This window comes from Apteryx mantelli, chromosome Z (assembly GCF_036417845.1).
Source record: "Apteryx mantelli isolate bAptMan1 chromosome Z, bAptMan1.hap1, whole genome shotgun sequence".
Taxonomy (NCBI): Eukaryota; Metazoa; Chordata; class Aves; order Apterygiformes; family Apterygidae; genus Apteryx; species Apteryx mantelli.
In genome coordinates, this window is record NC_090020.1 from 3,314,170 (window position 1) to 3,338,346 (window position 24,177).

Here is a 24,177-nt window from a genome sequence, read left to right on the forward strand (position 1 = left end):
CATATTCGATAAATACTCATATCAGTTCTCTTTTACTTGAACCACTTGACTTGACTGCTTGACTTGACCTTCCAATGCCTTGAGTTGACAGTGCTCTTGCATGGCAAAACGGATCTATGCTGGTTTATCACATTCCCAAGGACAAGCTGATATTTTTACTCATGTTGGATAGCCCCACGCAGCAAAAGCAGTTCCCAACGACTGTTAAGGTGGGAGGCAAAACTCACAAGATCTAAGTCATTCTAACTGGCCACTAACTTTCAGATATGCTTCACTGACATTCACAACATTTTTTTCTGGCTTTAATTTAAAAGCAGAAGCTGGGAATGGGGCAGTTCCAATGTTTGGCTCATGTATCAAAACAGTTTTCATTAACAGATGAAGTATGGGTTGGCCACATTTCAGTGTTGCGGCAAGCATAGCAAATAGACTATTGGCTCACATTCCCTAAGATAAACATTGGAAGCAGAAATTTGAAAAGTGGATTTTTATTACTTTATCTGTTACAACTTTGGAGAACCAGTGGGAATGTTAAATAGATTTCTTTCAACAAAATTTGATGAGAGAATAGAAAAGCTATGAGTCTTATTTTTGACAATCTTATAGAAGGACATGTGCCAAACAGAAATGTTTTTTTGTAGTAGTATTCTGAGTGCTCAGCATTTGGTGTGACACTTGACGACCTGACAACTGATGTGTGGTTTTCATTCATTCTGGCATCTCTTGTCATCAAAGATGCAGCGAGAAATCTTCATAGCTTCTTTAGGAGACGAATCATATTTATCAAGCCTTGAAAAAACACTAATTAAATGAGGCCCTAAGAGGTCTTTTCATGCATTAAATCACTGAACTGCAGAAAAGACAGAAAGTTTGATGTGCATCTTTCGCGACAATCTGTTTTCATATACCGCCACTCCTCTGCATAAATTGGCTATTCTATAACTGTTGGAAATGCCAGCTACAGGGCAGACTACTGCTGTCACTACGTCATCGTCATCTTCTGGAACACATTGTGCAACAAGGGTTGCATTTCTTAAAAAAAGTTTTTCTTTGTCTAATAACAATGTCTATTTTCTTATACCAATCTACACACAAAATTATCATTCCTAGTGTGGGGATGGCTGAACCATAACTGCATGGTTTTATAATCCTTAAAGGAAATGGTAGAATATTCCTTATGAAAGGTAAATATTTTTACTTTATTTTCCAGAGGGTTTGAGGCCCAGGGAGTAGGATTTTGATTATACCTCAGAAATACCAAGTTCTGGCCTTCTGCTGGTATTACAGGCTGAAAGCTACGCCTTCTCTAAGGCATTGCTGATCGTATATCCTTTAGCAATGTGATAACCTGCCAAATTCACTAAAGCCAAGACAATGAGATTCCATAGCCCATTAAAATGCAAGCTTTTATATATGTCAAAGGGCTGTATTGTCTCAGTAACCTCTTTGCATGGCATGCCTGTTCTCTGAACAAGAAAAGTGTTTTCAGTGTTAGAACTGATGCATTGCACAGACTTCATCATAGGCTGGTAGCTTTTTAAGAGGAAATGTTTCATTTCAGTGATAGCAATACTTTACATAATGGATGTAATCTATTAGTTTTTGTACATGCAGGAAATAGCTGGTAGCAAAAGAAATAAATTTATTATTATTGTCTCCCTATAATAAAATAATGTGCTCTCCATCATTTGTGCTTTTGAGTCATATAAATAGTAAAGTCACTGGAAAATAGCTCAGAAAAATATAACTTCCACTTTAGGGAGTGATGAGGTAAATAAGATCTTCCAGCTGGTGATTACAGCTTTAATGAGCTAAATGAATCCCCTGGATATTAGTTAATAAACCAGATCCTGTAAATCCAGATAATACCACAGGTAGTTAGATAAGGTGTTATATACAGTGTCATATCATCTTTTGCACAAATTTTAATTTCTTTGCTTCTCTCCATCAAAATCTGTACTTCAGTGACTTATTACTGTATTATATTTCCCCTTGATTACTAAAGTTGAAATGTATTCCTCAAAGTACAGAAGCAAAATAAGGCTTTCCGTAAGAAATCTGCTAAATTTATGAAAGAAGGCATATAGACCAAATCTTCCAGCCTGCTGCCAGGTCTGTGGGCCGCAGGATCATGTCCTTTGTGATAACTCTTATGTTTCTTAATCTTGCAGTTTCAGGTATATTCTTGCTTTCCCAGAACAAAATAGCAGCCTTTCCCCCAGTCCAGAGAGTACAGGAGATGTATAAAGCCCTTTTTCCCAGTCATTCCTCTACAGCTGCATGTAGGAAGGTTACACGATGCAAAAAATTCACTGTAAGCCGTTGCCTATGTGAGAATAACTTAATCTTTGTGAATGAAGATTATTAACAAGTAAACAGAGTAACCATGTAATACTCCCCTTTCCTCCTACCCTTTTCAAATATGAAATTTGTTAGAATCAGGCCTTTCTTAAAATAAACTTTGGATGTCAACATTTACTTAGTTAAAGGTTACCTTGGTATCCAGTAGAGGGCTACTAAATGTGAGACAAGTCTTCTATTCTATATCAGAGATTTTTTTTCCCCAAAAGTGGATCTGTAAAAGTATAAATATTGTCAGAAAATTATAAAAAAAGACTGTACTTTTGAAGATTTTGGATGCTTTTGAAAATCTCTTACTGAAGTGATGTTCACCAATTATGACTTATCTACAAGTGTTACAATTTTTTTCTGAAAAGAGCAGTTCTGGAGATGATCAGTTTTTATGTTCAGACCCAGCTTTAATTTGGATGATTTTAATGAATTTGCCAGTAATTGCCTGCTGCAATGTTGTTTTTCGCTGGTTATCATGGAGAAAACTAGTGTTTTTCTTTTACTGTAAGACCTGGGAACAGTAAATCAGGGCCAGTGATAAAATGACAGGTTCCACTTCTTGAGATAATATCAAGTATTCCAAAAAAGTAACTTTAATTGCATAAAAGAAAGCTAGAGCTTAAAATGGAAGAACCCTTTCAGGAAGCATTGTCTGTTCGTTATGAACTCAGTGTTCTCAATGAAGTGGTAGGTACAATGGCTCTTTTTTCAGTGGTACTGAAGGCAAGATTGCAGACTGTCAATCAGATTATCAGTTTAAAGGAAAATAAAAGAACATGATTAAGTAGATTCTTAATATCAGTTATAGTTATGTTTCTTCCACAGATTCACTGCATTAGACAGTCTGCTGCAGAGGAGGGTACAATGGTGCAAGTCAGACAAAACCATTTGGAGACTTCAAATGCTAGTGCAGAAGGATAAAACAGATTTCAGAAGTCTCAGGATAGCTTAGATTCAGCCCTTCCCTCCCCTCCCCCCATCTCTGTTCACAGCAATCCAGCAGGACTTCAGCCTACTCCTTCCTTGTATGAGGTAGCAATAACACTTTTTTCCTGCTCCTAGTGAAAAGGGCCCTTATTCAGTGGACAATGGATTCATGGCTGAGAAATCTAATTTCAGATGATCCTGCAAAGCATAGGTAAGATACTCAGTTGGTGAAAGCACTTAGTCCTGGCAGAATGAGAGCAGCAATAGCTTCGGTTATGGCCTGTGTCCTTTTTCAAATCTGATCATGTGCTGGAGAGCTTGGGCAGAGGCCCCTCCTCTGTGGATTTGGTGGGTCATGATGGGATAGGAATTGTTTTCAAACTCTGCAGAATCCACTTAATTTTTTCTAGTGCAGTTTCAGAGGAGTTTGCATACTGGTGTTCTTCCTAGAAGCCATGTTTCGGGGGCAGATTCTCAGTAACAGATGCTTCATAAAAACAGTGATATGCAGCCAGTAAAATCTATTACCTTTTGACTGTGCTCTCTATGGTGCTGGTATATGGTAGGCTTTTTTTCCTCCATGATCATTATTTCTCTCACATATATATTCTCTGTGTAAGAGAGGTAGTGGGAATAGGTTGGACTGACAGTTTGCAAAAAGCATCTGGATTTGACTGGTGTTTCCCTTGAGCCTGAGGGTTACATGCTATGAAGGAAGCGTGAAAGGGAGAAAATCAAAAATACCTGCTGGAGTCTTCTATTCCACAATGTAATGGCTTATATTCTCAGTTCAACAGGTAGTGGATCTGAGTTGATAACCTGTTGTCAAGACTTGACTGAGGACTTCAGGACTAGAGCTAAGAAAGCTGTATTTTTCTTAGCATAGTTTCCTCCATTACCCCTTGCAAAAAAGGTGAACAACTACAATGGGGGAGCACTGTAAATTTTCTTCACTTTTTCCCAGTAAATCTTACCACTCCATGGAATTATTTATTTGGATTTCATTTTGGATAAGTATGATGCACATCATGACATAAACAAACGCTAAAGTAAATTTTAAAATGACATTCAGGACAACTGTCTTGACAAATGAAACTTTTTTTTTTTCCATTGGTATTAACATATTTTGCTCAAACATGAAGCAACTTACGACAAACCCAACTTGTCATGTACTTTATCAGTAATAACAGCAGGGCTATTTCAATTCCCATCCATAATCATTATCATATATATTAAAATAAACTACAGCACATTTTTTCTAGTTAACCTTATACTCTTTTAAAGCAATATACATTTAATACTTGAAGTAAAAAAAAAAACAAAAGAAATGTAACTCTTTCTGTTTTGCGCACACAAACATATACATATAAACTGCATGTGCTTGCAAATAGATTTCAGTGTGATGATATTTTAATATTTACGCACTATGGCAATCCCTCCCCAAGCAATGAGAGACATGTCATCATATGTACTTGCCTATAAGTCAACTTCCTCCCATAAGCTTTTTAGTTCACCAGACCAGGGGCTGTTATTTACTAACTATTCCTACAATGCCCAGTATAATGAGACCAAAGTGTCATGTCTTTTTAGGGATTAGAATAGTATAAATTTATTGTTTAAGAAATATTTATTTTTCTGAAAAATCAAAATTATTAACATGTGTACGATTTCTCCACCATCCTAACAACTGCCTTGAAATTGCTGCTCATTGTTTTTGATTAAGATGTGAGTACATAATGTTGTTGACTTGCAATTACCCCACATGAAATATGCAGACTTGTTTGAGATTACAGGATTTTTTTGTCTTTTGCCTTTTTTATTTTTTCCCCAGAAATTACATTTTCATATTCTCCAGCTCAGTCAGCAATGGCAAATATTAAAATAATCTGGAACAGAATGTATGAGAAGGAATTAAAACATAAATTCTGCTTATTTTCCACTATAGCCTTCTTCGTATAAGAAACAAAAAAGCTAGATTTCTTTATTAACTTTATAGTGTAACCAAGGAGTAACATCACAGGTGTCAAGGGGATGACTCCTGATTTACATCTGTCTCACCAGAGTAGAAAATCTGTTTTCAGTTTCTTGCTCTGAGATCTTTGCTTGATGCAAATTTCGATTCAAGTTTGACTAAATACAAAAGAATCAAGTTATGAGGTTGAAGTTTCCACTTTTATACTCTTCTATGATCTATTTGAATACAAGAATAAAATATCCCTAAATTTAAATTGAAAATGTGAAACATTATGTTGCCTATGCCAGCTATTTTCTCATTCCATTGAGGCTATAAATAAATATTTCCATTTCTAGCTGGCCTAACCACCTGTCCCTAGTAAAAAAAAAAAAAAAAAAAAAATCTCAAAATCATTTAACCTGCAGTTCACTGTTGGTATGTGATTATCTCAGTAGCAAAAAATACAGAGAAGTTAGTTGGTTTCTTTTGCAGAAGAAGGTTTATTCAAGCTTCTTCCCTTTTTTAATTACTTTTTTGGCTTGAAGAAGGTTTAAGGTCCTGCTTTGACATTCCAAAAAATAGACAAACATACAGTGAAACTAAACCAAACCAAAAGATCTTTATTTGGGATCAAAGTCTTGTGCAATAGACAAGGGAAGAAGGTAGAACTAGAAGACAGACAAATGGAGCATGCACCACCTAACTAACTCACTGAGATTCTTCTAAGCTGCCAAGAGAAATTGAGTTTGTAATTGTCGTTACAGATTATAGGAACAGGGCACCCAAATTGTTTAGTTAACTTTAAAAAGTTGCATTCATTATTGCAGTGGTTCTCCAGCAACTAGGCCAATGATTTACTGCTCTGGTTGATTGTTTACCTTTTCCAGAGATGTTCCTTTAACTCCTATAGGAGCAGTTACCATTTAAATTACTGGATGAAATAGTTTCTAGTTCTTCTTTCCTTAGTTCTATATTTTTTTCTTTTTTGCACAACAGCAGTCACCTGGGACCTTGGAACCAGGTCTGACAGAGATATTCCAGTACTTGCCCACCATTGTATCATGGCAAAACTTCAGACCAGCTGCAGTGGACTGCAACTTGCAAGATACTTCTGTTACCCTGGTTTATATATTTGAGAAGACTGGAGTTAAAGTTCAGTGAAAAGTGACAGCTTTACTATGTGCTCCTTTCTCTAAAACTTCATGTCAAGCTGCATTTTGAGCCAAGAGGAAGGCAATAAACAGATCAGTCACCATGCTAGCTCCTAGATCATTCAGGGGAAAAAAAAAAAAAGTTATGTAACCTGGACAGGATAGACTTAACCTTCCTCACTTTTTGGCATCTGTATGGGAACAGGATTGGAGGGAGGACAGACTGTGGCTTATTTACACAAACACTGCCTTCTTTGAAAGAAATAGAAGTGTTGCCCAGTTAATTACTGACTAATGGTCCCTTTTTTTGCAGGATGCAGTAGCAGATTATGCAAATCAGGGAAATGTGATGAAGACATCAAGTTTGAGTCCTTAATTAAAAAATGCTTAGTTAAAAAATTGCCTAGGAACATCATATTGTACCAGCTGTTCTCTAGAGGCTCAGAATCTCCTGACTGATTTCAGTTGTTTCTAGATGTGCTGTCCCTGTTGGCACAGAGAACATGTGTGATTGGTGAGGAAGGGGGAAGCAGAGAATAACAGCAATATCCCCAGTCTGAGTCTAGTTGAGCTGATGTCTTGGAGGAAGCCTATGAGAACAGAAAGCTGCCAAGCTGATGAGAAAGGAAGAAAAAAGAAGAAAATGTTGAGAACAAGCTGAAAATCTAAAAAATATGGCTCAGATGGCGTGCCCCTTAGATCATTGCAAACTCTTTTCTTAAGATGTTTCTTCAGTGTCCTCTTTAACACATTCTTGGGTAGTCTCAACACTTGTGCATTCATTTGTTATGAAAGAGTAGGAGAATGGAGTTTTAGTCTGTGGAAGCAGACTTTAAAAAATATATATATATGGGAGGTTCAGCACTGCTCTCACAGAAATTATTGTCAGGATCATGGGGTTTCTGCTTTCTTAAGTTACTGTGCTGGTTTCAACATTATCCATTTTCTCCTTTTCTGCAGAAATATTGCTGACCTTGCAGTTTGGTTGCCTTGACTGTCAGAATGGTCCTTGTGCCATTGTTCTGCCTGTACAGCCTTTGGGCGTGCATGATGGGGCAGCCAAAATACAAGTAAGAGGTAGGGCGAGAATATTCCTTGCTCTTTCACTCTTTTTTTGGTGGTAGGTATGAACAGTAAACCTGAATCGGAATAAATTGGCAGTGGACTCATGTGATGGAAGCCTCATCACAGCCAGATTCCTTTCCTCTGATGTGATATTCCCTTGCAGTAAGATAAATTACAGAGCTTCCTTGATTGCTAGGACAGATGGAGATGTGACTGGGAATACATAAGAGGCAGAGGAAATATTCATTCAGCTATTCTCACTTTATTCTTGAAAAAAGCTGCCAGAAATAAAGTGCTTATCTAGGGCTGACCCTGACACTGCATTCCTTATTCACCCCGAACGATCCCACAGTGAGAGTGAAAGAAGATTATGTGGAGCAAGATAAAAGCTTGTCTCTGAGCCTTGCTATCCTGACTTCTGTTAAGAGAGACCATATGCCTTGCCAAGTCCCCAAAGAAATAAATAGACTGCAAAAAGTAAAGCATAGCTAGTGACAGAGAGCAAACACTGATTCTTAAAACTTAATACTAATTGACCTTAGTGCAATATAAAAAATGCTGGCAGGTCTGAAAGTTGGTGCTCTGCAAGAGCAGGTCATAGTTTCATCACCAGAACATAATCCACTTAGTTAACCAAGGACACTACTGCTTAGAAATCATTGCAGCACACTAACAATGTAATCACTTTTTAGAATTATTCTAAGAGAAGAGGGGAGTTCAGCAATTCATAATTAATCCTAAAAGCAAAAATTTTCCAGGTTATTTTTTGGAGAACTATTATTTTTTATTGTGTCATTTAGTATAAGCAGAAGCAAACCCCTGCAGCTCTGAAGATTTTAGAAGAATTTTTGCTTCTAACATTAATATTAATATTTAGCATGAAATCACTGGAGGGGAAACAGATTACTAATTGAAAAATTACAATTAAAAGGCAAAGGCACATGTAAATTTTTTCAGTTGGTAGTACTGATACACCTTTCCTTCTCCTCACTGGTTCTTTAATTCTCCACATTATGGTACAGTAGGGTTTGGGGGCTTCAGTGGGGTAGTTATTACTACAACAAAAACAAATTCTCTGGTGTTAGTCAAGGGTATTACATTTCAATCTACAAACTTTCAAAGAACAAAGGTGATTAGTACCAAACGTCTTTGCAACTCTCCAACTATCTGGTTCAGAGTATAAAAAAAAGAAAATAAGAAAAAGCAACAAAAAAACCCCTCTAATTTTAAGACAAACTAACCTGAAGAAAATTCTAACAGCCTTACATTCTTGTCAATTTGGTGACCTAAAATGGAGCAATGATGCAAACAAAAATCGGTCACTAAGAGCAATAGGGTGAGATTCTCAAAACTGCTTAGACCTTGGGTCCTACAGCTATATTACGTACATACTTGGGGTGCACATATGGACCCCACAACTTTTGGCACATTTCTCATGGTAGTAGTGGGATATTTTTAGTTTTAGTTCAAAAAATCTCTGGCGAAGAGTGTGGATAATATTTTTGGAAGCAACCAAGTCCCATTACAAGTCAGTCTGACTTCAGGTCCAAAGTTCTGAAATCTAATTTTAAGTTTGGACACAGGCTCTTATATCACATAAATCTGAATGTTTGATCTTACAACATTCTCACATTCTTTCTGGTTAAGAACATACATAGTCATTATTATTCTTTCTCTAGGCTATTCCAATTATTTGTAAATTGTATTTGTTACCAACCACCTAGCACAAACCTATGGCTCACAATTACTAGGAAATTGAGAGATGGATAAGCAACTTCTTATTTTCCTATTGCTAGGAGTTTCGAAATAAAAATATTCTAAAATAAAAATATTCTAAAATATCCCGTAATACCAATACCAGGAGGTAAAACATAAAGTTTCAGTTGAGCCTTTCATGGGTTTGTTTAGAGGCATAAAATAAAAAACCCTCCAACAATTATTCATACTGAACTATGTTCCACTTTTGCCTTTTCTCCATTAAAAAAAAAAACAAAAAACAAAAAAACCCCACCCTCCTAAAACCTGGAAAGAATTGTCCCTCTTGCTCTTAGATACTGCCACTGAAAGAAACATAACCATATAGTTAGCAAAATGGCACCAAAAATAGCTGAAGTGATCTGCTCTTGGAAATTAGCTTTGTGTTTGTATGTTATTTATAAATATACAAGATGAGAATGACAGTGGCTAGAAATTCATTATAATGGGCAGTATGTTAGCCTTTTTGAGGCTATCATGTTTTAAAGATTACTTTAGCATAATAATCCTCATATTATATATGGGTAACCCTAGTTTATTGGCATTGGAGAAGAGTTCATTTCTATTAGCAGAGCTTTTGTATGTTTTAATTCACTCCTATAATTAGTAGTGTGACCATATTTCCCAAGGAGTATGCAGAATGCATTACCTTCTTTCTTTTTGCCCTTTACACATTAACATTTTAACAATGGCTTTGAAATTAATATTGGGCATTAATAACAGATCTCTCTCATCAAGGTAGAACTAGATTCCTCTATGTCAGCAATGATGAGTAGGTTGACTTCCCTTGGTGAGACCCAGGGCTTTGTTACAGTAAACTGGTCCAGTGTGATGTCACAGATATAAAAACTATTCCATTCTGTATAAAAACTAGGCACATGCCTTATATTTATATGAAGAGAAGATCAACATATTTGAGCATTTTTGCTCTCAACTATTAATCTCTGGACTTTTACATGAGGAGAAAAATATGTTATTTCTAATTGGTAACTACAGGAGTGTAATTTGGGTTAGATGGTATTTAAAAGGAGGATGAATCACTTGGGTCAGTATTGGCGGATATCTAAAAGCACAACCTGTCATTTGTATTGCTTTAAATGTACACAGTATAGATGTATATTAAAAAAAAGAAAACTATCTTTTTTGTGGTGTTGAACCAAATAGGTGTGATGCAAGGCTTTACCAAATGAGATCTATTGATACAAATTTCACTGTAGAGTATGCTTTAGACAAATGTGTCTTTTTCTTTAAATATGTAAATCCTACACTGTAGGCTTTTTTTCTTTGTCATTTTGTAGTGGTAGAAAATGTTGAACAGTTGTCCATGAGCATGAGCCAACAGCTCATTACTGATATCCCCAGAATGCAAATATTTGCAATGCAAACAATTAGTACAATTTACGAGTTCTGTGAAAGGCCCTGACATATCTGCCTCAAGGTTTGGAGGCTCTGCTATACAGCCACAAATAGTCTTTCCATTTCTACATAACCATTTGAAACAGTGACAGCTGCATTAAGCTGCCTTTGCCCAGCAATTCTGCATGCCAGGCTGGCTTAATTTGTTATAATGCCACAGAAAAAGCACTGCTAGCAGAAAACCATCAAATCATTTTCATATTGAACCTTCGTGGTCCAGCAACCTCCCCTTCGACTACAGCACCGTTGTTTTTGCGGGGAACATACTCAAGGTCAATGCTGGTTTTGTGCTTGCCTTTCCCTCGGCTCCACACAAAAAGAAGTAGGAAACAAAATAAAACCACTCCAAGGAATGTGAAACAGCCCATAGCTGTGGACACCAATATTGTCTTAAGGTCCAGAGAGAAGGTGTTCACATTAGTTCCATTGGAACTGGTGTCATTGGAATCTGTCATATACATAGGGGTCCTGTTGGCGTAAAGGAAACGGTCTGATGCAAACCCTTTTACTGTAAGGGAGGCTGAATAGGTGTCATTCCCAGCTGCGTTACTTGCAATACAAACATAGATCCCTGTGTCTTGGTCTTGAGCGAATCTGATCTCCAGTGTGCCATCTCCCAGCACTGTGGCTCTTCCGTTTGATTTTGCTGTGATCAGCCTCCGACGTGGGGTAACCCAGGTTATGGTAGGCTGAGGATCCCCATCAGCATTGCACATCAACTGCACTGTCTGCCCTTCTTCTACTACCAGGTATTGCAACTTCTTGTCTTGTATCTTGGGCTTCTTGCAGGTGAAATAAAAGGAAAGAGCTGTGCTGTGGAAGTCTTTGAATGACCTCTCTTTGACACTGTCTGGGCCAGCACACATTGGTGACTGGCCTCCAAACTGCAAAGTGGGTTGCCTTTGCAGAATCCAAAGGAGGCGGCAGTCACAAGCCAGAGGGTTGTTGTTAATGCAGAGGATCTCAAGGGTCTTGGGGGAATGGAATACATTCTCTTCTATGGTTTCTAGCAGATTTTGGGACACATTAAGCACACGTAGGAATTGGAGCCCTTGGAAAGCATGTGGTTCAATGGTACGTAACTGAGCCCCCACCATGTGGAGTTCCTGCAGACGCACTAAATCCGAAAACATGCCCGCCTCAATGGTGCTGATAGGGTTGTAGGAGAGGTTTAGATGTGTCAAGTAAACCAGATGTTTAAAAGCAGAGTAAGGTATTGCAGACAGGTTAGTGTTGGTGATGGAGAGAGAAGTAAGATTGAGACCATACAGGCTGTTGGCAGGCAGCATGTCCAGGAGGGGCCAGGAGTCTATCTCCAGGTCTTTCAGGCGAAACAATCTTTTAAAGGCATATGCAGGCAAAACGTTAATGTTGAGCTGTCTCAGATGCAGACTGATGAGGTTGTGAAGGTGGGAAAGAGCTTCTGTTGGTACAGCTGTGAGGTTGCATCTCTCCAGAGTGAGCTGCTCCAGGCTAAGCAGTCCACTAAAGGCCCTGTGGGATATATAAACCAAATCATTGTCCCCAACCTCCAGAGATTTTAGATTATGCAGATCTTGGAACATGTAGTCCAGCAAAATGACAATCTTGTTTTCACTTATATCAAGCTTTGTTAAGTTTGACAACCCAGTGAACACCCCTAGGGGGACCAGCTTCAGCCGGTTTCCTTTCAGTTTCAGGGACCGCAAGTTGAAGAGATTGTTAAAGGCTCCGGGCTCCACATTGGCAACTATATTGTCGCTGAGGTCTATCTCCTCCAGCAAAGGGTATGATGTGAATTCCTCAGGGTTGACACCCTTCAGTCGGTTCTTGCTGAGGTCCAAGATTTTGGTCTCAATGGGAATGCCCTCTGGGATAGACATTAGGCGCCTTCGGTGACAGCTGACGGACTTGTTCTGTGCCGAGCATTCACAGCGGGCCGGGCAGCCTATGGTTGGGCCCGTAAAAACTAGCAGCACAGCTAGACCTAGGAATGGCTGCCAGCATGATATAGCCGTGTGAAGCATGACTCCACTGATGTGGTCTAACTGTCAGTCACGTGCCTGTAGGGATAAGGATGGGAAGGGGGAGAAGTTAAGTCTGCAGCAGAAGAAAGTCTCCGTCAAATTTTAAGTACCATTTCAAAGCAGGTGCTTGTGTTTTCATTTGAAACAAAACAACACAACCTATTCCAAATGGCAACAACAACAAAAAAACAGATTTTCTTTTTGTGCCATTGGGCATGTCAAAGGATCTGCTTATCCAGCATTTCCCCTTCAGATGTGAGAGGGGACAAAAAATCATTTCCTACTCCAAACAGTAATGGAGGTTAGTATTTTTTTTCTCATGCTGTGTGGGTCTCTGCATGACAGTGCTATACCTAAAGTGGAGATAAACACTGTACACTCTGTAAATAGGGCTAATCATACTTGATTTTTACAGCACAGGATCTCTGTGACTTGACAGGAACCTAAACTTCTGCCTCTGCTATTTACTTCAGTGTTTTAAAGCAAGCCTTAATATTGTGTTATCTTCAAGAAAAAAGAGCTCCCTGACAGTGAAAAGATTCCTTTTAAAATTTATTGCATACTTTAAAGCTGTAAACAGGTGATGCTTGTTCACACATACACATACAGAATGGCTAGATCAGGAAGGAGGAACTGGTGAACCTCTGATTAGAATTTGTACTAAGCACAAATTGATTCTTTGCTTTTAGTTCACAGAGAGACTTTATGTGATTTGGGAATGAATGACCTGACAAAGGTTTACAGAATACATTTTTCTACTTTCAAGGCATGTAAATTGTCTCTGATGGCAAAAAGCCTGGATGAGCTGGTTTCGTTTAAGCAGCACACAATCCAAAGGAGTACACAGATTGTTTGGAAGTCATAGTCAGTAAAAGATTTATTTTTTCCTGCTTTTGATTTAAAACTGAGTATAGTATAAAACAGGATAGCCCCTACTGAATTTAATTACCCTGCTCCCAAGACAGTGCTTTACAGGTTTAGTCAACAAAGGTGAGATGCTTTTGTAAGGGTGTCTACTAAACAAAGATACTCAATAACTTACTAAAAAAAAAAAAAATGTAGCTGTTCATCAAAGAAAGGCATGTCTGACACACTTGCCAGACTAAGGCACAATGCAAGCCAGGGCTATGGAAGCACATTAGCCTTGTGGCCCAAACAACTTGATGCTGCCAGGTGCTAGTCTTAAGACTCAGGCTTCATAATCTATACAAGACACTTCAGGTCTTCTGAGACCTTTTCTGGACTTGGCTAATTTGGACTTGTTTTTAGCTGTATCTGCAAAATTGTTTACATAACTTCTGCATGCAGCTTCCTCTAAGGTCAGATCACTATTGCACAGCTGGTCCTACTCATAATGACAAAATTATCCAATCACCTGAATAACAGTTTTGACCTATTTTTAGTAAATCATCTGACTACTGCTTAAGAAGATTTTAACTTAGATTTCTGCCAAGTTTTATTTATTTATATATTTTTGCAAGCATGGCAATTATATCCTAAAAGAAATCCTCCTATACACAGAAAAGGATTCTTAGCTTTAAAAAATTCTTCTATAACAAAATTTATGATCCAGTCAGAAAGTAGTATTGCAAATAAACCATTTGAAACATATATATATATATAAAAATCCTGAATGAATCCCAGACTTAGGAAGAAGATACTCCCACCACTGACTCTGTTGTAAGAACATTGTACTCCTCCTGGAAAACAGCTTGGGATGTGACAACTTAAGTCCCTGCCTAAGGGAGGAAGGTTCTACATCTCAGACTGGGGATGATCAGAAGTACGAGAACTTAATAGGTAAGAAAAAGTGAAGATATTTGTATCCACTGATTTTATGGTATTGTTAATGATCCTTAGTAGAAACTGGATGGTTTGGAATACAAGTGTTAGCATTTTTGTAGCAGAACAAAATAATAAATGGTTCTTGTGTTTTGATTACACTGTTAGAACTTAACTGGACTAACAATAAATTCCCTCAGAGCTGCATATAAAATGTGTTGATAAGCTGCAAAACATTATGTAGCCATCTATATCTATTCCAATAATCTGTATTCCAATCTATAATCCGATATAAAAACAGTTTGTCCGTCAGTCATATCTGAAACAAAATATTAATTCAATCATTCTGCAATTCTGGGATCATTCTTCACCACTAACTTGGTAGAAAAAAATTTATGTGCTAACACCAATTTGCAGGCCACAGTAATGTTACATTTGTTTTTGTAAGAATCATTAACTTGTTACTAACAATACACTGGTAGTACAACTAAGACTCAGACATAGACCAGTATCCCATTATAGCAGACATCATACAGAAATTGAAAAACAAGAAATCCTAACCACCAGAGGCACGTTTTGAACTGTTTATCCATTAGTATTACTGTAAGACTAACTAAAATCAAGATCTCTTTGTACCAGGCACTGTAAAGCAAGACAAGTGGATATACTAAGTGGGTGTATATATATACTTAGATTATTGTTTCACTCAAAGTGAAAGAAGGAAGTGTGCCAAACAACTGAAGGTAAGAAAATAACTGATAAATTCACATGATTACACAAATTGCCTGTACAAGACTTACAGTTCCAAATCATCTGAAATTAAGCAAAGAAATAGTCATTGGAATATCTTATGTCTTTAAAACCTAAAGTTTCTAAAACTGATTCACCAGTTTCTTGCAGTTGTCACAGAGAAAGTGGATCTTGAGAACAGATTTGAAGGAAAAGATAATAAACCTAATGGACTATCTCACAGGAGACATTTCATACCTAAATAACAGGAAAAAATAGTGGAGATACTTGAACGAGCAGTAAAAAAAATGACATTCCATCTGATATTGCTGGTGAGTTAAAGGGGACAGGGTTCACAAAAAAAAATTACATGAACAATACTGTAAAGATTTGTAAGGGAGCCTTGGAGATGAAGTAAAATTCAGAATTTTTAAGTCAACCAAAGTAATACTACCATCAAATACACATATTTAACTAGCTCATAAAAATTGAAAATATTTGCATAGAAACAGTTTTGACAAAGAGTTACTTGTTGAAGAAATTCATGAAATACTGTGAACAACACATCCATTTTGCAAGCTATTCCTACCCAATTCAGATGCAAATTTTTGAACTGGTAAATTCTTCAAAATTAGTTTTGCCAAGTTATTCACTCATATCTAGTAAGTAGAGTCTCTATTTTACTGGTGAAAACTGATGTCACCAAGAAGTAAAGATTCAGTGGCAAAGACAATAATAGCACAATTATCATGACTGCAGATGTGCTGATACACCTAAATGTGGTAATGCAATAATGAGGAAAGATACAGACTTATCTCTCTTGAGACAGTGTAGCTTCTCAGTAGTTTATCCTGCTATCCTGAGCAGCCACAGACTTTCCAAGGCTATCACTTTCAAGTGTAATTGAATCCCACTTCAGTAATCTGTTTAGGCAGCCATGAACACCTGCAATGGGATCTAGGACATGAAAAGAAAGGGTCTTGATGGATGTTTCCTTCAAATACCTGAATGTCAAAGCCCACAGATCTCTAGAGAAGTCAGAAGCAATGGACTGTTCTTGTAATATGTTGACATGCACCTTTTGCAATCAGTGACAGCTCAGTGGTAACTTTATCAGCATGTTTTTCAAGCTTCTGCCCACTAGTATAATTTCATATTTGTTAAATTTAACACTAACAGATCTTTGTTACAGTGTTGATTGTATCCATGCACAGTAAGAGAGCAGGGTAACAGTGATCTTCCTGGCAGTTAGGAGAGGCAAAAAGATTAAAGTGCTATCTGTATGATGTTGATAGCTAAGAACATTTCCCTAGCAGCTGTATGTAAATACTGAACAGAACAAAAGTGAGCCCAAAACTGCATGGTCCTCCAAAGGGCATGGGTCTGGCAGAGTTAATTTTAAATGTCAGCCACATTCCTGTGATTGCAGCCACCAAGGAAGGATTTCAAAAAAATTTCAATCTGTTATCATGGTTCCTTGCAGTTCTCTTCTGGCAGCAGAACAGAGCCTGGTGACAAATCATGATATGTCAAGATGTTAAAGTATGGACATACAGAGCAATTCCCTTGAACCAGAAAAGCTGAGAGATCAATATTGCAAGTGCTGTTGTTATTTCATAACACAACTCAAGGCCTGTTTAGCCAAATGGTTCTGAACATTTGAAATTAAAGGGCTTTTTAGCCAATTAAACCTAAAAAAAGTGAATGAGTATTACGAGGGTAACAATGATATAATTAGTGAAGTTTTAGCTTCAGGTAGGTAGAGTTTAGAGTTTACAGTTCTGTTTTTTTGAAACTAACCAAAAACTGAATTAAACAGAAAATCTGAACAAACAGAAATTTTTCTTCTGTATGTAGGTACTGCACACTTAGTGGAGGTGGGCAACTGCAACACATGTAATTACAGTGGAATTTATCCAGATAATAAAAGAAAAAATGAAACCCATCAGCTGTGTGTTTTTTTCCACCTGGATAAGCATGTGTAGCTTCCCTTGAACCCATTATCACAGAATGACAGAATCACAGAATAGCTGGGGTTGGAAAGGACCTCTGGACATCATCTGGTCCGATGACCCTGCTCAGGTAGGGCCAGCTAGAGGTTGCCCAGGTTGCCTGGGTTTGGAATGTCTCCAAGCATGGAGACTCCACGTCTCTGGGCAACTTTTTCCATTGATTAGTCACCCTGAGTGTTTTCTTATGCTCCAAGAGAAATTCCTGTGTTTCAGTTTGTGCCCATTTTACTTTGTCCTGTCACTGGGCACCACCAAGAAGAGTTTGACCCTGTCCTCTTGACATCCACTCATCACATATTTATATACATTGATAAGATCCCCCATCAGTCTTCTCTTCTCCAGGCTGAACAGTCCCAGCTCCCTTAGCCCTTCCTCGTATGAGAGAGGCCCCCGTCCCTTAACCACCTTAATGGCCCTTTGCTGGACTCATTCCAGTAGCTCCATGTCTCTCTTATACTGGGGATTCCAGTACTGGACACAGTACTCCAGGTGCGGCCTCAGCAGGTCTGAGAAGAGGGGAAGGATCACCTCCCTTGACTTTACTGGCAATGCTCTGCCTAGTGCAGCCCAGGATACCATTGCTTGCTTTGTCACAAAAGCACATTGCTAGCTCATGGTCAACTCATTGTACACCAGGACAGTCTAGGTCCTTCTCTGCAAACTCGCTCTCCAGCAGATCAGCTCCTAGCCTATACTAGCCTGCCCCCTAGATGCAGGACTTTGCATTTCTTTTGGTGGACTTCCTGAGGTTCCTCTCCGCCCACTTCCCCAGCCTGTCAAGCTCCCCATATGACCTCATCCAATAAATTACTGTCTCCTGGTAAACTAAGAACACTCCTTCATAGCACCATTACACTTCATATCTACAAGTTCAACTACTAAACCGAAACTAGAGTCACATCAGACTTGCAGGAATAGTTCTCTTCTTGGTGTAGATCTACTGACTTCAGATGAGAGATGGAGACTTGGTTACAGTAGTTTCCATTTCATTCTTAACTGTACAGTACAGGTCTCCAAAAATTAGAAGTTTTGGCTTCTTGAGAAATGTTTTACTTTTTGTTGAAAAGCTGGTTACCAATAAAAAAATATTTTTTTCCTAAAAAATAAAGGTTGCTATAACAGTTTTATTTCATTAAAAGGAAAATATTCTATCAAGAAAAAGTTTCAATAGATGATTTTCAACCAGTTCTATGTTCATGCAAACATGCATGCACAAAAGTGCATGTATGCTTAAAAGTCTTTAAACTGTTTATTCTACATGTAATAATATTTTCTCAGCATTTTACACTTGTCCTCATCCTAAATAAAATTAATGCTAAAACATTCTTCTGATGTCAGAGCACTTTCATATAGCCTAATTAAAAAAAAATAAAAAATAATATTTGAGTCTGCATGGATACATCTATTCATAATGATGTTTCTGTTTTATTCCTGATTAAAAACTCATTAATATCAAAGGCAACTGTGAGGAGCCCAAATGAGACCTTATCACCGGGGATCTTAACAGTGAAGGCAGCATTCACTCTAGCAACTCAAATTCACTTATTCAACAGCTCAGTGTAGGTGCTGCATGAATCACTCTTTTGTTTAGTTTCTGACTCTGAAATGTCACTTTGGTCAAACAGCAGCCAATGAAATTGAAGAAAAGATGAGAACTGAAAGACAATTGGCAAACTCTCAAATACTTTATGTATTTTCAATATTACTGGCCACTGTGGGGGATGTGAACAAGGAGGGTGTAAGAACAAGAAGGATACTATCAAAATAGTGCACTGGGGATCTTCCTGTTTTTCTTGCAGTGGAAGATATCTTGCACATTTAAGTCATTTCTGAGGAGGTACTACTGTAAATGTAAAATCCGTGTAATGACTGAGGCAAAACAAAAGTCTATGATAGAACATTTCATTTATTTTACTTGTATCCTGACATGAAGTTTATGCTTTATGACTTTGGAAGTGAAGGACATCTATGAAATATCCATTTTCCTGAACTGTGAAATATGTGGCACAACATTCTCCAAACACATTGTTAATAAATTATAATTCATTTGATTTGGAAAATTCATCCCATCCTTAAGCTTTATTACCCATCCCAATGACAAACATTTCTAGGATGATCTAGAATGCTAGAATGATTATAGGAGCAAATATTTATTTATATATGTATAAGGATGATATCAGTTATTTGACAACTGAAATTTTCTTTTCAGAAAGTTCTCCATCTTGGCGTCATTATTATGATTATGCTTCTAGTCATTCAAGATCACTAAGACCTAGTGCAGTAAATCTGGCATGGTGATTTGAAATCAAAAATATGTTTTCAGAATTGTATTTAATTTGCTTTTTTTGAGAAAAGATTAACTGGAAGAAGACTAAAGGTCAGAGCCATACCAGCAATAAGTACCTGTCTTATGCCAGTTTATGGTTCCACTGGGAGATCTAGATAGCTAAAATACAGTTAGGTATCCAGAAGAGTCTTTGGGTTACTTTAGACACTCACACCACCTGTGTGAATCTTGTCTTATCTGACTAATATCAATCTAAAGAAGGCTGTAAAAGCTACTCACATAAGATTTTATTCTTAAAACACAAATTGTAAGAAGCAAAATTCCAGTAATTGAACACAGTGAATTATACTGATCGCTAGTCTAGAGAAACTTTGTGACACATTGGTGTAAATTTTGCTGGAATTACCATAAGTTAACTTTTCATATGGTATGAAATTGCCACATGTGCAACTAGTCATGGCTCAGGAGCTGTCAAATGGGATGACAAACTGAAAAAAACAATAAAACCCTAAAGAACAACAATTCCACTCATATGGATATATTGCAAAATGAGGATCTGTGCTATTTTTTAAATGTTTTTACCCCCTGCATAATGAAATCAATCAGTGCAGTGTATCAAAAGAAGTGATCCTTTACACAAACTGTATTAGTATTAGCAACCTGTAAATATTCTTATGTACTATGTAAGGAGAAATGTTAAGTCTCAGAAGAATATTTTTGAATGTACCCAAATCAGAGTCCTCAAAAAGCTCTCTAGATTGATCTGTGACTGGGTTTTGCTACTTAGACACTTGCACAAGATCATTCAAAATACTATACTCAGTCTGTTTCTTACAGTTGCAACTCAGTCAAGTTCAGCTTTTGTGTTTAAGAGTGCAGAAGAATGATATCCAAAAAGAATAACTGGGCTGTTCAGACTTCTCTAGATTTCTCTTTGTTAGGTGGCCAAATTTTAATCCAACACCTTTTAGACAATTCACCGACCAACAAATTCTCTGTAAAGCAACAATCCTTGTTATTGTGTAGACTGAAATACACAATCAGGTCCCACTCTTCCCAATGATGAATTTTTTCAGTCTTCTATGTTTTTCCTTCTGATTTCCTGATTCCACTTCCAACTATACCAAACAATTCCAGTAAAGTGGATAAGAGATTTCAGTAGCATTTTAAATGAAAGGAGGGGAGAAAAAATGTTGCAATGACCACTCCCTTGCATGTTACTGAAGCAGCTAGTATGGAAATAAGAAGAGAGAAATAAACAGCTGACAGACTCTCAGGACAGCAACTCTCTCTAATTATTGTACTCTAGAAAGGAGAAAGAGCAGGTACTGTGCAAAATTCAGCAGACTATCCCCCTTGCTCAAAACTGCTAATTCATGGAAAACACCTCTTTTGCTCCTAAGGTTTTGGTATCTGACAATTTTAAGCCCTATGTCCCAATGCAAAGGCTTGAAATTGACTTTTTTTTTTTCTTTTTTTTGGGGGAGGGAGGGTAAAATTATGATTGTACTGTGATTGTCTTGAGTGCTGAAGCCAGATTTCCAGCACTGTCAAATCAAGCTTCCCTGTGTAATATGAGTAAATGTCCATTTATCAAACTGCACTTGGTCAAGATGTGAGGCTTACTTCTCTAATATTTTTGTTACTTGAAAAAGTAACTAACCAAAGAGCTGGAAAGAAGCCTGGCACTTCTAAAGAGCTTGTTTTGACAGAGCTGTGGGAACTCTTTTCCTTCTTGGTGCAAACACATGCACTTTCTCTGCCTTCTCCTTTTCAGAGGGGGCTCGGAGTCAAAGAATTTGGGCTGAAACACTGGAAAGCTAAAACAACATTTTAGTTTTTGAAGATGACTGACTCTGCAATCCCCTGGAGCACTTGATCTCACAGAGCAGCTTCCCCTCCAGCTAAATCTCTTGCCACTTGTATTACTGGAAGCAGAAATGTTCTGAATTAAACTCCAGATCATTTCCTCAAGCAAGTAATTTTAGTAAAAGCTGCATGCTTCTGTAACCAGAGTACAGTCAGGCACTTACTAAATAATGTTAAAATTTTACTCATTGCTAGGCTTTGCCTAGGCTAGTACGCTTTTCTGCAGCTTTGCTGCATCTGGTACTGCCTCTTAGAGATGGATGGGATTTCCTCAGATAATTAAGGAAGATATAGAGATAGCTTTTTTTTTCATTACCATCAGTGAGTATTTCAGAGCAGAATATCAAAATTTTATTCCTTCTTTATTATGTAAACTGAGTTCAAATAAAAAAAAGTTTCACTTCCACACTGGTTCCACTGCCCTCAAAGACAACAACATCCCAGAGTACTTAAAAGCCAGATAAACTATGAAGCTGACAAGAGGATTCACTTACATGAAGTTAGTTAGGATAAGGATAACTGTTTGCTACTTATTCCTTTCTCAGTTCTCTCCCTAATCTTCTTAGAGCAGGCTGCCTTTTTTTCCTCCCTTCATGATAGAAAATCTTTATTTTTTTAATAAGGTGATTTAAATCTAGTCCATTCTTCTAGAAAATTTTCAGAAATTCTTTTGTCATCTTGTCTTTCATCTGCCAGTATGATATAAAGCATACACTTAGTAAGTAGAGGTAGAGAATAAAATAGATGCACAGATGCAGTGTGCTACAACAACGGTGCCAATGCTGATAAATGTGAACCTCTAGATTTTATTTTTAAAGCTAAGCTTTGGGACTCAAATTATATAATGTTGTAATGAGAACACCTGTGGAAGATCTGGTGAGGAGTCAGGTGACTGGCAAAATATGTGATCACAGCCCCAGAGTGTGCTCTCTACGCACTGACTGAAACCTGTCAAAGCTGGACATGCATAATCTGTTTTGTCAACAATGTCTAGCTACTTCCCAGATAGTAGCTGCCCAAGCATAGTCGATATAAGGAAATAGCTCTAGTAGATTAAAGGTGCCCTGGGGATACACAGAGTGAGTCCCGCTTGGGCATCTGACCCGTGCGTCCAGCAAGCTCCAATCAGCAACCCCTCTGTGTGGTCCCCAGGGTTCCCCACGCAGTTTGGGGTGTAAGTCCTTTATTAAATCTACACTAGTCCACCCCTCACTTGTCTTGAGTGTCTCTCTCTGCAGGAATCCAACCCTCTGTTTCCCGCCTTGCAGTCAGAAATGTTTACAGATATCATTTCGAAACCTTGAGAAAATGTGAGCTCTAAAACATAATAGCCAAGACACATCACAAAAGGAAAAAAAGTTAGAAAAAAAAAAAGAAAAATTTGCAACTTTGTTTTTGTAAAATTTTAGGATCACTTCATGCTAAATTTCTCATTTAGGGGGAGAGCTGGATTACTGGTATCTGAATGGCTGCCATTGTTTATGCTGTGGCATAAACACAATGTGAATAGTTGGTAACAGATGGTGGTATATGTGGCAGAGAAACAACCAGAGAAACAGAGAATTATTGTGCTTTCTGTGCTTGTATAAAATGAAAGTGTCTTTTGTAGACAACTGATAAATGAGAATGACACAGGCTAAATCTCACTGCTGTGATTCAGAACGCTCTCTCACTCAAGCTTCATTTTCTGTGTTTAGGAGTTCTGACAGTCACTTAGGTAACGAAAGCTGCATACTTCAATTATCTTCCAAAGTCTGACAGAGAAGAACACACAGTTAATAATGAGCATTGTGTCTGTGTTTTGAATCAGTGATTCAGAATGCCTTGTTCTGCATCCTACTTTCAGGTTTTGCTGAACTGACTGTTCCCAAAAAGGACTTAAGTAAACTGTTCTTAATAAGATAAAAACAAGAGTTGGTAACAGAAGATTGAGTAAGCCACTTAGTTGGATGCTTAATTAAAAGCAAAATGAAATAAATAAAAAAAATACAGTTATTGGGGGAGGGTAATTAAGTTCAGTGTGCAGGTTATACAGAAAATGTAGAACTAAAAATCACAGAAAAATGCATATGTCAGCTATGAAGCCTTTAGATGTGTTGTGCTGGTTAGGGTCTACTGCTGCATTTCAGTCATGAATAGTTCCAGATTTCTGGAAAATTCGTATATGAATTAGGACATGTTCTGTAATGGATTCGGGAACAGAGTCCTGAATTAGTATTTTGACCAGCGATGGTCTAGCCCTTTTTCAGTTCCTGCGTGGCTTGAATTTGAGGAATTCTACATTTATTTCATTAACAACCACATAGTTAAGGAAAAGGGGATCTCCGCTATTATTGTGGGAGTAGATTTTCAACCAATATTTTTCAGCTTGGTCCTGGGCTGAGCTCTTTCACTGTGAAGACAAATGCCCAGTTTTGGGGACAGCCTAGCTGCTAAAACAGTGAGAAAAGTCATAATTAGGCATCTGTTTTGACATTTTTTGATATTTTGAAAGCACCACAACATTCTGAAAAATTATTGACATAAGAGGACATTCAATATTGCAACTGCTGCTGCATTTCTGTATTTCCACATCTCTAGCTCCCAGACAACACATTTGGATCCCTAACATCCCACTGCTATTATCTGGGCAGACCCCTGCATGGTGATGTAGGACTTGCAGTAGGACCAACTACAAGACTATATCAGTGGTCTCTGTCCCTTAGTATTGGCCTTCGTTAAGGAGTAGGGAAAGGAACACTACGTTAAGTGGCTGATAGCATTAAATATCCACCTCCTCAGCTGGGAATAACGTATTTTTCCCCTTTGTGGTCCATAAAGTTAGTATTCATTACTAAGCCTTTATTAAGGCCTCAGCCATTCCAAAGGAAGA

General features: G+C 37.7%; 1 protein-coding gene across 1 annotated transcript; it reads right to left on the reverse strand.

Annotated features, from left to right (window-relative positions):
- Nucleotides 1–10,805: 10,805 nt before the first annotated feature.
- LINGO2 (leucine rich repeat and Ig domain containing 2) lies at nt 10,806–12,626 on the reverse strand. The gene has a single exon (XM_067315978.1). The coding sequence runs from the start codon at nt 12,624–12,626 to the stop codon at nt 10,806–10,808; it is 1,821 nt and encodes a 606-aa protein (XP_067172079.1).
- Between the last annotated feature and the right edge of the window lie 11,551 nt (nt 12,627–24,177).